This window comes from Canis lupus, chromosome 13, assembly GCF_003254725.2.
Source record: "Canis lupus dingo isolate Sandy chromosome 13, ASM325472v2, whole genome shotgun sequence".
Classification (NCBI taxonomy): Eukaryota; Metazoa; Chordata; class Mammalia; order Carnivora; family Canidae; genus Canis; species Canis lupus.
Window position 1 is genome coordinate 347,080 of NC_064255.1, and position 15,233 is coordinate 362,312.

The 15,233-nt window shown below is 44.0% G+C and overlaps 1 protein-coding gene across 7 annotated transcripts in view; it reads left to right on the forward strand.

The window, feature by feature from the left end:
- The window catches only part of MATN2 (matrilin 2), a 146,264-nt gene that overhangs the window by 62,121 nt on the left and 68,910 nt on the right, over window positions 1-15,233 (forward strand). For 6 of the 7 annotated variants that reach the window (XM_025450144.3, XM_035717338.2, XM_049093278.1 and 3 more), the window contains one exon: window positions 12,050-12,172. The exons of the other annotated variant lie outside the window; for it this stretch is intronic. In XM_025450144.3, coding sequence (XP_025305929.2) covers window positions 12,050-12,172 — 123 coding nt within the window. The remainder of the gene's footprint in view (window positions 1-12,049; window positions 12,173-15,233) is intronic. 7 annotated transcript variants of the gene reach the window in all.

Sequence of the window (15,233 nt, forward strand, 5' to 3'; positions counted from 1 at the left end):
TAAGCCTCTGTGAACATTAAACTAGCAATTAATTACTAGATCATTTTTCCTAGAAGAAATACAGGGTTAGATTCTTGTGAGCCTCGCTGAGTATATAACCTTGTCTTATGTGCGTTTCTATTTAAGGAAACCTTATTGAGTATATATTGTTGATTGGTTAAAATTGAACTCACAGGGCAGCCCCAGTGGTTCAGCGGTTTAGTGCCACCTTTGGCCCAGGGTGGGATCCTAGAGCCCAGGAACGAGTCCCATGTCGGGCTCCCTGTATGGAGCCTGCTTCTCCCTCTGCCTGTGCCTCTGCCTCTTTTTCTCATAATAAATAAATAAAATCTTAAAAAAAATTAAACTCACAGCTGCCAGCACTATTACTCATGCCCGAATGAAGATCATCTAATTACATCTTTTCTTCACAAGGCACGTCACAGCCTTGTTGCATTTAGAAACACTGGACAGCACTCCAGCACTACTCTTGAGGGCCATTTTAAACAGTGAAATCACCCAACAAAAAGCACAAAAGGCAAAAAACATGGCACTAAACAGAACACTAAAAGGCTGCTTGTTTGTAATATGAGAGCTAAAACAAGAAGGCAAAGCATTGCCTTTTTTAACCTTAACTGGGACATGTGTGCATCGGGTAGCTCAAATTTTTCACAATTCTGTGCACATCCATGAATGGCCATGGAAATACTGCAAATACTGATTTGAGTTACAAGTAAATTTTAGAAAGTAGGTGAGTTTGCAAATATGGAATCTGCCAATGACTAGATCAACGAAAACTCTGATAAAATAAAACAAAGCTGGAGGGGTTAGATTATCTGATTTTAAGACTAATTACAAAGTAATAGCAATCAAAACAGTATGTATTGGTGGACATCAATGGACCCAAATATAGTCCAGGAATAGACCCATACACATATAGTGAACTGATTGAGAGAAATGCCAAAGCAATTCATGAGGAAAGAATAATGTCACCAAATGGCGCTACAACAATTGGATTGCCATGTGCAAAAAAAATGGATCTTGACCTTCACTTCATACTATATACAAAAATTAATTCAAAGCTAATATTAAATCTAAATATAAGAGAGGAGACAATTAAATGTCTATGTGAAAACATAGGAAAAATTTTTTGATGACCCTGGGTTTGGCAAGGGTTTTTAAAATATGATATAAAACACAAAAGAAAAAACTCAATAAATTGAACTTCATCAAAATTAAAACATCTGTGGGTGCCTGAGTGGCTTAATCAGTTGAACAACTGGAGTCTTGATTTCTGCTCAGATTCATGGGATCGAGCCCTTGCATGGGCTCCATGCTCAGCGCAGAGTCTGCTTATCCCTATCCCTCTCCTTCTGCTCATGCTCTCTCTCTCTAAAATAAATAAAATCTTCAAAAAATAAAAATAAAAATATTTGTTCTTCAAAATAAACTACTACCAAAATGAAAAGGTGAACCGTAGATTGGGATAAAATACTTAAAAAACATATATCCAGCAAAGGATCTTAGAATATAGAAAGAATTCTTAGAACTCAATAATAGGAAAATAAATAATCCAGTCAAAATGGGCAAAAGATTTGAACAGACACTAAGCTAGAGAAGATATATGGATGGCAAAGAAGGCTGTGAAGAGATGTTCAATATTATTAGTCACTAGAGAAATACAAATTAAAACCACAAAGAGATACCACCATTCTTCTACTAGATTGGATGAATTTTTAAATATTGACCATAATCATGTTGTCAAAGTTGGCAATGGGAACTGTCATCATTCCTGGCAGGAACATAAAATGGTTCACCGTCTTTGGAAAACAGTTTAGCAGTTTCTACAAAGCTAAATATGTACCTACCTTATGACCCAGCCATTCAATTTTTAGGTATTTATCCCAAATAAAGTAAAATTTATGTCTAAACAAAGATTTTTTTAAAGATCGTATTTATTTACTTATTTGAGAGAGAGAGAGAGAGCATACAAGCAGGGGGAGGAGCAGAGAGAGTGAGAATCTCAGGCAGAGTCCATTCCGAGCATGGATCCCAAGGTGGAGTCCTATCTCAGGACCCTGAGATCGTGACCTGAGCTGAAACCAAGAGTCTGATGCTTAACAGACTGAGCCACCCACGTGCCCCCTATGTCCAAACAAAGATTTGAACACAAATGTTTACAGCAGCTTTATTTGTAAGAGTCCTGAACTGGAAACAACTGAAACGTCCATCAATAGGTAAATGGATAACAAATTGTGATATATGCATACAGTGTAATAGTATTAGGCAATGACGAGAATGGGCTTTTTTTTTTTTTTTTTTGAGAATAAACTCTTGATATAAGCAGCAAGCTAGATGAATTTCAAAATAACCATGTTGGATGAAAGAAGCCAAACAAAAAAGAGTGCATACTGTATGATTCCATTTATAGAAAATTTTAAAAGTTGACAACTAATCTATGTGACAGAGAGCAGATTAGTGGTTGCCTGGGGGTTGGGGGTGGGCAGTGGCAAGGGAGTAGGCTGAGGGCTTCCCAAGGGGGATGAGGAAACTTTGAGGGTTTGGGGGTTATGGATATGTTCTTTATCTCGATCATGGTGATGATATGTTGATATGTCAAATTTATCAAATTGCATACTTTAAATGTGGGCATTGTATTATATGCCATTTACAATTTAATAAAGGTAATCTATTTAGAAAGTCAGAACAAAGTGGTTTTGGGAAGTAAGTGGTGCTGAGACAAAAGGTTGCAAGAGATTGGAGAAAGAGTCATGGATCAATCAGGGAAGGTGTTGTGGAGGAGGGGGTTTCCTAACAAGGCGAAGAGACATGCAGAGCTTGTCTTTGAGGGTGCTAACTAGACCAGACTGCCTATCTGGAACAGTTTGTTCGGGGCATTAGTAGGGGCTGAGAGAAGGAATGCAAACAAATTATGGAGTGATTTTATTCTCAAGGTGAGTCCCAGCAGCAGTCTTTGGTGGGTAGAGGGGCTGAACACAGGTGTCAATATAAAACTGCATTTTAGTAAATTGACTTAAGCAGTGATACATGGGATTCAAATTGGTAGAGAGTGGGTGGAGAAGTATCAGCCATCCATCCATTCACTCATTCATTCATTCATTCATTCATTCATCCAACACTTCCTGGTTCCCTCTAGGTACTTTTACGGGCTGGTAGGAGAAACATGAGTGTTTCTCTTACATGTCTGAGACCCCGGAAACCCTCAGATCTTGGTTTCCCTTCTGTTCCACACGTACGGAACAGAAGATGAAAGATGCAATCATTTTAAAATTCTAATCAGCCCAGTGAGCTCAGTGCATGCTTTCTTATGCCCACAGAATTAATTAGGAGACCACAGCAATAATTCCAATGCCAGGGAGAAGTTTATGACATGAGGTGGGGGAATGGGAGGTGGAGAATGGTAGCAGAATTTAAAATGATGGATAACTTCAGAGAGGAAACCTGGTTTTGAGGGAAAACTAGTGAGTCTGAGAAGGAGCCCACACAAGTGGTTGGATGCAGCTGAAGATGAAGGCATTAAGTTCAAGGCAAATCCCTGGCTGGATGTACTGGTGCTAGTAATTGACCCTGAAAATGGATAAAATCTTGGAGGGAGAAAGAGAGTATGGAAAGGAAAGCTCCGGGTCAGAACTTTGGGCTGCCCAGAGTGGGAGCAGGAATAAGAATGGAAGAAGAAGCAGGCTGCCTCCATGAACAGCCAGCCTTCAGCTTCTGGATAAGCAGCACAGCCCCTGGTGCTGCTGGGACCGCTGATGTGAGCAGAAGCAGAGGCTGCTGAGCAGAGGAAATGTGGGTACGAGCTCCCTCTCCACCCTGGCTGCGGGACCCAGGAACTTGGAGATGGTTACTTGCAGCCTGCTCACCCTCTGGTTGGGCCAGGCTACAGGGTTTAAAAAAGAAGGAGGAGGAGCAGGAGGAGGAGGAGGAGGGGGAGGAGGGGAAGGAGAAGGAGGAGAAGAAGAAAAAAGGAAAGAAAAATCTGGCTGAGTGGCATTCTCATGGGAGAACTGACCTGACTGTGTATTAGTGGAGACACGGTGCTGTGAGAGAATCACCACACATCAGGGGAAAGTGAGTTTGAGGCTCCTATAGCTTCTTCTCTGCTTTCCTATTTTCACAAGCACCTAGACAAGTGGTTCTCCAAGTAATGCCCCCACACAGCAGCCTCAGCTTTGCAGGGAAACTGGTTAGAGATGCAAACTCCAGGCTGGACCCTCATGCTCCCAATCAGACACTTTGCGGTGGGACCTAGGAATGTATGTTTTAACAAGCTCTCCAGGGGATTCTATGTAAGCTGGAGTTTGAAAACCACTGACCTAGGCATTTTAAACTAGATCTCTCCCTAAGAGACTCCACTCAGTAAGGAGTTTATATTAAGAATGTGATGATGTAATGGCATTTGGAAATTGCAAAGTGCTCTACAAGAATAGGGCACAATTTGTGCATGTTTATTTTGATCAACCTCATTTGGTCAGATTTACTTATGTTTTTAAGGCTTTCCAGGATGGGGGATTGGAAATCTTCCCCTTTTCTTTTCCCTTCTCAAAAGAGAACAAAAATCTTGTGAGTGATTAGGAGAACTGATTGAAAAAAGAATTCAATAGTTGGGGAGAGAAGGATTCTAGGCACAGCTGGGGTTTGCCTGAAAGGACAGGTTTGTTTTTCTCAGGGACATTGGGTTTGTTTTGTTTCCTCTAGCATTAGAAGCGCAAGGCTAATGACTCACATTTACTGTTAAAAGTCTTTAAATCCCAACTGGAGCTGTCATAATAAGATTAGTGCTTTCAGGCACCATGAAAGAAGGGGGATGGTCCCCAAAACGCAGGTTTAGGTTCACTCTAGAAGGGCTTTCAGACTGGTGCAAGCGGAAACCCTATTGTTTCCCACTTGAGTGAAATAACAGCCCTAATAAAACATCTCTCTTTGCTCTCACTGGGATAGATAATTTGTGATTTCTACATCTCAGGCTAAATAAAAAGGAGCCATTTAAGAAGTGGTCATTTAAAAAGTGGAGCGTGTCTTTAAATATGTTTTTGCCTTAACTCCAAAGCAGGGATTAAACTGTCATTTGTGTGAACAGCATGCAGCATGGCTTGTCTAAAACTTTGAAAAGCCAGTAAAATTTGATTTGGCCTGGCATGGTGTCAGCCACAGCCTTTATCCCATGCTCCTCGTCCAGCATAACCAGATGGAGGTTTTCCAAGTTCTCCAGCTGAGGCACAGTGCCAGGGTTTCGAGATCACAGATGAAGGCAAGCACTTAAATCTAGGATGCATGCGAGCCTAGGGGCAAACACTAGGGGCTTTGAGCACAACTTTGGGGCTTTGAATTAGCAAACCTTCACTGATTTATTTCATCTGGGAAGACTCAGCAGCTGCAGCTAATGTCTGTCCCTATAATTCATGAGGAACTAAAAACAGGTAAATTCTGTTGTCAGCTCTGTGCTAATGATTGCCTTCTGGCAAGACGTTGCTTGAGTTTGGTGAGATCTTTTGTTGTAAAATTCCAAATAGTCTACCTGGCTCTATCAGATCAATTCAGCAGAGAATTTACAACGCAAAACTTTGTCAAGGATATGTTGATGCTCTTTAAAGAAATCTGAATCTGTGTCTACGTAGGGGTCTTGCAGGCATCCATAATGTGACACTATATTGTAATTGTGACGTAGGCAAGGATCTGGTTGAGGTCTGCCTCTCCGCCATGCTTCACTGGGCTGCTACCTCCGAGACCTTTCTTGACCCCAGTCTAAGGAAGAAGGAGGCCAGCATTTGCTGGGTGCCTACTGTCTGTCAGGGGCTTTACTCATCTCATTATCTCAACTAGCTCCACAGTGTTCCCTCCACTTAATTATTTAACTTTTAGGAAATTTGGATCTCACAGAAATTACTTACATGAATCAGGATGCCTGGGTGGCTCAGCGGCTGAGCATCTGCCTTCAGCTCGTAGCCTGATCTTGGGGTCCTGAGATCGAACCCCACATTGGGCTCCCCGCGGGAGTCTACCTGTGTCTCTGCTTCTCTGTGTCTCTCAGGAAAAAATAAACAAAATCTTTAAAAAGGAAAAAAAAAAAGGCAGGAAATCGTGTGAAGTTATGCAAATCATTTAGCTGAAGTCAGGTCTGGCTCCAAAGACAATCTTCTTTTCACCCTGATTGTCTCACTTTTTTCTAAAAAATACTTTTTATTTATTAAAGATACAGAGAGAGACACAGAGAGAAGCAGGCTCCATGCTGGGAGCCCGACGTGGGACTTGATCTCAGGTCTCCATGGTCACACCCTGGGCTGAAGGTGGTGCTAAACCACTAAGCCACCAGAGCTGCCCTCCATCTAAACAAACATAACTGCTCTTTGTCTCCTTCTCCAAGGTCAATTCCCTTCTCCTTACTTTTCCTGTTACCTCCCTTGAGTCTTTGTATAAAAGAATCTATTTTGTGAGCCTACCTTCTGACCACATTATAGAAAACAGAAGTTCCTTCCACATACCCAACTCACTCTTCCTGATAATTTCGTCTTGCAGCACTTAAAAGGTCTGATATAACATATAGCTTTACATGTTTGTTTTGTCTGGGCCCCGTCAGTGGTGTGCTTGTAAATGGTTCACAACCCATCTCCAGGGGGGAGAAGCCCTAACTTGTGAGGATTGTTGATTCCTGTGCTGTAAATACTGCCAACATGGCCAATTTCAGGCTGCCCACCTGGCCTTGCTGAATGCAGAGTAGGGGAGAGGTGTGCAGGGTCTGTCGTGTGGCCCCATACAACATTGGCTCCCCACTTGAATATCAGCTCCAGGGGGACAGAGACCAATTGATAGCTTTTTAAAAATCTGTTTTATTCACTGTTATTTTCCCAGTACTTTGACAAGTGGATGAATGAGTGAATTTGGTCATTTCAATATATTTTTAAAAATTGACCATACGCCAGACATCATGATGGGTATTTGAGCTGGAGTGCTGAGCAAAACAAGCTCTGCCCTCCTATGGTAGGGAAAAGAAACCTTCAATAATTGTTGTAAATGAAGGGGTTTTTTTTTTTTTTTTTTTGCTTCTTTTTTTTTTTTTAATTTTCTTGGGTTATTTTTTATACATTTATTTATTTTGTATATTTTTAAATTGGAGTTCGATTTGCCAACATATAGTATAACACCCAGTGCTCATCCCATCAAGTGGCCTCCTCAGATGGGGTGACTGGGTAAATGAAGTGTTAAACTATGGTTGTGGTAAGGAAGACGGTGAGGGGAAACTTGACCAGGGAGTGGTCAGGTAAGAGCCACCTGAGTACTCAGGGTTGGTGGTAGTCATGTCCACTCCGCACCTACCACATGAAACACGTGGTATTATACCAGCATCCTGAGGAACATCAAGACTCATCTCGTCCCTCTCAGAATAGATAAGATTGATGAGAGAGAAATGCCTAACAACTCCATGTTTATATAGCATGGACATGGATTCATTCTCTCATTGCTAAGTACTTTTTTAAAAAATATTTTATTTATTTATTCATGAGAGACACACAGAGAGAGGCAGAGACACAGGCAGAGGGAGAAGCAGGCTCCCTGCAGGAAGCCAGATGCAAGACTCCATCCCAGGACCCTGGGGTCACGCCCTGGCAGGAAGGCAGACACTGGACCGCTGAGCCCCCCAGGCACCTCTCTTGCTAAGTACTTATTGAGCACCTACAATGTGCCAGGCACTGTACTAGGTACCAAGGATGTAGCAGACAGCAAAACAGCCAGTTCCTTAGCTGCCACCACAATACCGGGGTCTGCAGCCGGGGGCTGGCTCTCAGATGTTACTGGACTCTGAGTCCTCTTCTTGTACTGGACCACTTCTGGCTGGGGACAAGGACAGGTACAGAGGTGCAGGAAGAATTTTGTTCTCACCACACTCTTCTTGCCAGGGTCCCATTTTGATGGAGGAGAGGATTTTTAGGCCTGTAGGGACATCCGTATTGGGAGACACGGAGTATGGGCAGAGGAACACTTAATGGAGCACCAGCTAATGCGCTCGGACAGGATGCCAGGCTCTGGGAAATCTGTGAGTAAGATTAGGTCACATTCCAGTGGGGCAGACAGACATGATCAGGTCTTTCCAATACCACTGGATAAATGTATAAGTGCTGGAGTGGAGCCCAGAGGAAGGAGCCTCTAAGCCTAGCCAGCCTGGAGAGGTCTTCCTGGAAGAGGTGACATTTGACTGAAATCATGAGCCACGAATGGGAGTGGGTGGGGTGAGGGGAGTGGCGGAGGAGGGCAGCCACCAAGCACGGAAGGCTTGGAAGGACAATGGGGACTCGGAACTCCCTGCTTCTCCCCTCCCCCATAGTTGTATTACCCTCCCAGGCTGTGAGAAAAAGAAGCGTTGTTTTTCAAAAGCAGAAGGAGTCATCCAAAGATTTGTATTTGTTTCAAATGGAAGTGACTACTGACAGAAAAACAACATTGTTTTGTCAGGACCCAGTCCGTATTTATTCCTTTGTCTTTGTTTGATTAAGCTAATCCCTCAACGGTTTCCCTTAGGACCATGCAGATCCTAGTGGCCATAAATCTCCAATATTATAAAAACAGTATGAAAGTACCGCCCACACAAAGCCAACTGGCAAACTTGCTGCTTGTGGGGCCTGTCTTCTGGGATGCGAGGATAAGCCTCCTGTTCCACCACACTCTGCATGCACCCTCGCACCGTGTCTGCAGTTCTGTCCGCCATGTGGAGAGGGAATCGAGGACCGTGCTAATTATGAGATTTAAAAGAGGAAACTGAGCCCGGCAGTCCGTGGACATAGAGGGGGAGGCTGACTCCTGGGTCTAGGCACCTTCCCCTCCGCTGACTGTGAGGCCTCTACCCAACCCAACGACCCCCAGCCTGGCTGCACGCTGCAACTGTCTCCAGAGCCTCAGCAGACCTCGCTGCCTGCACCCAGCCCCAGTCAGTCTCGCTCATGGAAGGGGTGCCCTGAGCATCTGGTGGTGCTAACCGGTAGCCAGGGTTGGGCACTGCTGCTTGTCAGCCAGCACTTGCAGTTGTTCACAGGCTGTCCTGAGGGTCTCCCAGCCTTTGCTTGAGAGAAATAAGCATTGCCTCTCTACCTACCCCTTTGGGAGAAGTATTGTGGAGAAAAAGATGACTGCCTCAAGGTCTTGGTTCATTGCTTTCAAAATGCTGCTTTCAAAGGGATTCCTTTGTAACCTGTTGGAGGGTTTTCTATTATTACAAAAGCTCACGTTCTAAACTCGTGTCAGAAAATTTGAAAGCATGGACCCCTGGGTGGCTCAGTGGCTGAGCGTCTGCCTTTGGCTTAGGGCATGATTCCAGGACTCTGGCATGGAGTCCCACATCAGGCTCCCTGCTTGAAGGCTGTTTCTCCCTCTGCCTGTGTCTCTCTTTCTCTCTTTCTCTGTGTCTCTCATAAATAAATAAAATCTTTAAAAAAAAAAAAAAGAAAATTTGAAGGCAGATCATTCTAAGTAAGAATAAAAATCCCCTGTACTCCCACCACGCCTTTCTAACCAGCATTAGATAGGCTTCCTGCTGGCCCCCAATGGAGGTAAAGCAGCAGCCAGAGCAGAGAAGGGAGGCAGACCCAGGTGATGAAGCCCTTGCCCCCCCACCTCCAGAGATGGCCTTAGGGTTCAGGGCTGTAGATTGTTCCAGTGTCCTGTGGTGACCTCCAGCCACGAGGCTTTATGCAGGCTCTTCCTCCTCCCCATCAGGGAGCAGGGAGTGGAGCAAGGGAGACACAGTAAATACATGCCTGCATAAACGCCTATGCACTTAACATGGTGAGAGATGCCAAGGGGAGAAGTGCAGGGATGTGAGGTAGCTTGCAGGGGAGGCGGCAGGCTCTGGCTCTGAAGAACAATTGAAGATCCTTGTACCAGGAGGTTGATTTTTCCATCAATGTGCAAGCAAATCAAAGCTCCTTCAGCATGGAATTCAAAAAAACTTGCCACTATTCCCAAACAAAGCACTAATTTTTATTTAACAGCTAGAAGCCCTTTAGGTTTCTAAAGGAACCGCCAGATCCCACCTTTTAAAGGTCAGCTCAGGTGGAATCCTCTCTCTCCCTCTTGATGGATTTTACCCTGACTGGTCCAGTTCGCCTGCTGAACAGGATTGATTTCTCAGCCTGCCTTCCGGCGCTCTATCATCTAGTGTCAGCTGTCCTTCCCTCCTGCTACTTCCCTTGGAATTCCCAGTGCGGAATTCAGCTATCATGCCTGTCCCGTTTTCCTCATTTCTGCACATTTACTCACACTGCTCCCTCAGCCCAGAGTGCTTTTCTCTTTCTCCATTCTCTTACCTGCCAGCTTTTTCCAATCTACTCTTGACCATGGGGCTAGTTTGTTCTACCTCAGGACCTTTGCATTTGCTATTCTTTCAATCAGAAATGATCTTTCTAGAACTTCTCTTTACTAACTCCTAGAATACAGCTGGGTGACAGCAGGAGGCACTTCGTCTGTTTGGTTCACTGCTGTATCCCCCAATGCCTGAAACAAAGGAGGTACTTCATTTACTGAACAGATGAAGAGTATCCTATGATTCAGATTTTTCTTAGATCTCTGGCGTAGGCTTGTAATGAACAGTAGGTTTCGTCATTAATTATTCACTATGATTTTTATGTGAGGTTCTTGGTGTCTTTTTTCTATCTGAATCCACTGGAAATCTCTATTGGAGTTCCCAATTGAAAATCTAAGCTATAAATATACTGGTAAGAGATAGAACTTGCATCTATAATTTTCTTCATCTACTTTATCAATTTGGGAATGAAAATACTTCTTTTAGTACATGAAAGCCAGAGTCCCTGTTTGTACAATCTTGGACATTAACATTTTTTAATGTAATGATGCAGATTTTATTTTTAAAAATGATATAGTGCATTTGACAGAAGTGATGAATGAATCAGCTTTTATCTTCTTATCAATTTAATATTTTATATTTATCTAAAAGCATAATAAACAATAAAACAATGATACTGGAGATTACATTAAAGTGTAGGCATTAGACTCGGGGATCAATCAAGCTTTCTAGTTAATTGAGTTTTCATCATAGTGAATAACTTTTAACCAGAGAAAACTCTTTTAACATATTTGATCCCTTTAATGAATGCCCTTTGGTTTTCTTCAACTTTAATGGTAAAATCACTGGAAGAGCTAGTTACAAAACCAAGCAATTTTCCTTTCTGAGAAATCACATCATGTCAGCCTGTTTTCTTGCAAAGAAGAGACAGAGTCAGTGATGGATTGAAAATGTGTTTAACCTTTTCGCTCTCTGATATATTTTTAGTTTCCTTGCAGTAAGTGCATTCCTGTGAGCACATTCTTACATTGCATTTGTGTGAAGAGCCAGGGCTCAGAACATCATAAATATTTGACTCAAATGGGCCTGGTAATAACTCCATATCTCCCTAGTAATCTTTAATACCTCTTTGGCTTCACATTTTCCTCATTTGCTACTGGCGTGAAGAAATGGAGCTCAAAGAGGATTTCTAAAAATGGTTGTGGTAGACAAATGGAATGAGAAGGATGTCCCAAAGGACAGATGCAGAATTGGGACCTGCCATTTTGGCGGTAGGGGTGAATAGCAGGTCTTTTCACTGTGCTCTCTCTCAGCTTCCCCCTCTGCAAAATGTCAAAAGCTGTGCCAGACTATCCCAGGTACACTGGTGAGACTGGGGTTGCAAAGCCTTTTCATTCTCAAAGAACAGGAATGGTACCTGATGCAGACGAGTACAAAGGCTTGCTTGTGATACCTTACAGTTCTCAGGAGTCATCAAAGTGTTTCGGAGCATTTCCATGAATATGAGGAAAAGACAAAACCCGGTGTTAACTTGAAATTCTTCAGTGCATTTAATAGAGTTGAATGATTCCAACTTTTAAAGATATGCTTTTTATTTATACATAGAAAGGCATCAAAATGTTAACAGCAATTGTCTCTGGATGGTAGAATTCCAGTGGAAAGGGATTTTGAAAGTGAGTTTAACAAGTGCTTGTGGCCTGGCCACATGCCAAGGGTCATCTCCTTGAGTCGTGTTCTAATGGCGCCCCTCTGCCCCAGTCCAGGATCTGTGTGCGGCCAAGGCCCATGGGTGTGAGCAGCTCTGTGTCAATGTGCTCGGCTCCTTTGTCTGCCAGTGTTACAGCGGCTTCACACTGGCTGAGGACGGGAAGACGTGTGCGGGTGAGTACTCCTCAGCCTTGTCAGTGAGGAGGGGCTGGTTGAACATGGCAAGGGGGTACAAGGGCCTCCCACGGATCTCAGGTTCTCCTATGACTTTCAGCTAAGTGCTCGGTGCTCAGGTCCAGTTGTTAGAATTTGAACTTTGAAGACATCACTTATGGCTGAGGCTAGCATCTTCTCATTCTAGGTCCTCAGCCCAAGGCATATTTCTGATAGTCTCTGTCAATATAATTATCGCTTTATATACTGCGTCCCCTGAAAAGGACTGGGCAGGGTTTCATCAAATGCAGAGGCTGTTTGGGATGGCCTGGCTTCTGCATCACTCACGTGTGGCGCAGGAGATTCACTTGTTGCCAGGCAAGATCGGTGAGTGGCCCCTCAAAAATGTAGGTGGCCATCCTCCTCAGTATGGATCTGCAGTTGAGTGGTCCAAGTGACCACCAGGAGTAAGAGCCCAGCTGTATGCAAGAAGACACCATTGCCAGAGAAAAGGAACAGTTGCCTGGAATGCAAGCCCAGGGAATAAGTGGCCAGGGCAGTGCTTGGAATTTCAGGCAGCAGCTTGCAATCAGTTGAGTGGCTTCCCACTTGGGCAACTCCACGTTGTGTGACCCAGTGAGAGGTGGGAGGGGTGGGAGTGGCATCTGATTTCTTCAGTGAAGGACAGTGATTCTCCTTGGCACCTGGAGAGCAGGACAGCACGTCCCTAAGGCCACCTCCCGGTTGTCTACAAGGCCCCTTAAACTTGCACGATCTCATTCATTCTTCATCTACCAAACGGTGCCTGGCAAGCAGTAGATATTCAATGAACTGAATTCAGTACTTATAAGGTCACAAATCTGGAAGTAACACAAGGGAAAGACTGGAACCTATATATTCTGGCTCCAAACCCTCCATTCTCTCTTCCTTATCCCATTGTTCTCAGAGTGTCTTGTTATGTCTCTTTTCACAGTGAGTGATGATTATATTGCACATAGAATTCACACTTTCCAGCACACTTTGATTCTTAGCTAAGGATGTGAAAGGAAAAAAGCCACAAAATGAAAAGTACAGGTGGCACCTTCTTCACAGGTGAGAATAGAATGGGCTAGTTTGCTTGTTTTTACACACTCATGGGAATGAAAACTGCCCTCATTGAAGTCCACAAATGAAATCGGTATATATTATGCAAGTAATATACTTTCATTGAGGATAAGGATTAAACAGATGAGAAAAATCACTTTAAATAGTTTGTTGTATTTTTCTGCCAGACTTTCCCCCATACAAATATCTAATTCAAGGGGCACCTGGGTGGCTCAGTGGGTTAAGCGGCTGACTCTTGATTTTGGCTCAAGTCCTGACCTCAGAGTCACGAGATTGAGCCCCTCAGCACAGTCTGCTTGAGCTTCTCTCTCCCCCTCTCCTTCTGCCTTTCCTCTTGCTTGTGTATGCACATGTACACACAACACACTCTCTAAATAAATAAAAATCTTGAAAAAAACTTATAAAAATATCTAATTTAAAACATTTTGTTAATGTTTAAAAAATGAGGTCATACTGTTTATTTTGTTTTTTTTTCCCCTTACCAGTTGTTAAATGGGTAGAAACTTTGGGGGCTGTTGGGTCAGAAGGAAATTAGGCCATTGGGAATAAGGCCAGTGGATAAGATTCAGGAAAAGAGTTAGGGTGTCTGGTTAACTGGGTGAGGGAAGGAGCAGGGAAGGCCCAGGGCTGGTGTGGGTGACAGGGAGTAGATGTAGCAGGGGCAGCAGGGGCTGTGGCTGGGGCAGGAGGCCTGCCTTGGCCCACGGGAAACTAGACAGTGGTGAGGAAGTCAGTTTTCTGTGTTGCCAATTAATTGCATAATCACCCTGTGTACTAGATAACTTTTGTGTCTCTAAGGGTTTTGCTGGCACTTTTGGGATTTGATACTTGTGGAAGAGCAGCAAGCATGAGAGTAGAAGCTGTGTTTGCCAAGGAGCTGTCGTGGGCTGTGTTTATGACAGATGGGCATTTCTTGGGGCACCTGGATCGCCCAGTGGTTGAGCATCTGCCTTTGGCTCAGGTTATGATCCTGGGGTCCTGGGATAGAGTCCCACACTGGGCTCCCCACAGGGAACCTGCTTCTACCTATACCTGTGTCTCTGCCTCTCTCTCTGTGTCTCTCATGAATAAATAAATAAAATCTTTAAAAAAATAAAGATGGGCATTTCTCTTGCTGCTGTTATCAGCATGTAAGAATATCTGCCTTTCCTCACATGGGGTGTTGAGGCAGAAGAATGGGAAAATGGGAGAGACTGTGTGTGACCTAGGCCTCATCGATCAGATGGTTCCTATCATTATCATCTTCAGCCAAGCACCTGACCTGTTGGAGGCTGGGAGTGAGATGATTAAGCTGTGGTGGTCCTTTGTTGCCAGTTGCTTTGGTCAGAGAGACCGAGCAAATCTCCAGAAGATCAAATGCTGCTTGATGGGGCTAGGCTCAGTGCAAAGCAAATGGTGGGAGTAAGAGAGGCTACAGAAGGTCACAGAAGAATGTCATTCTGATGGCCAGGATGGGAAAAATCTGGGCAAGGAAGGAAGGGTAGCTTTTGGGCAAGTGTCTGAGACAAGAGGAGGCATGTGGCAGTGCTCTCAAAGCTTGAGGGCTGAGGCTGGGTTAGGAGGGGCAGGCCTTGTTCCTGGGAGATGGTAGATGAGGGAGAGACCGTCACAGGAATGCTGACCTGAAAGCTAAGCAGGCAATCTACCCTGAGGACAGCAGTCTGAAGGGGCTTGTCCGAGATGGAGACCCCAGGTATCAGACTTGGGAAATTTAGAGAAGCAAAGGCTGATAGGGACTCTGGAAGCATTCCATCAGCAGCTGGTCTGGGTGGCCTCTATGTGGATGGGAACATTAAGAATATGGTGACCATAAATCCCAGTTAATCCAGCATGATCCCAGTTTTTGCCTGTTGGCTCAATTCTCAATAGCCCTTCCTTTCACTTTCAAATGGGTTCTCTTCTGAGGGATAAATTATAGGTTCATTCTAGTTAAGGCCAGCCTGGCTTAAACAGTGGAAGAGACCAACTCTGTTGGGCA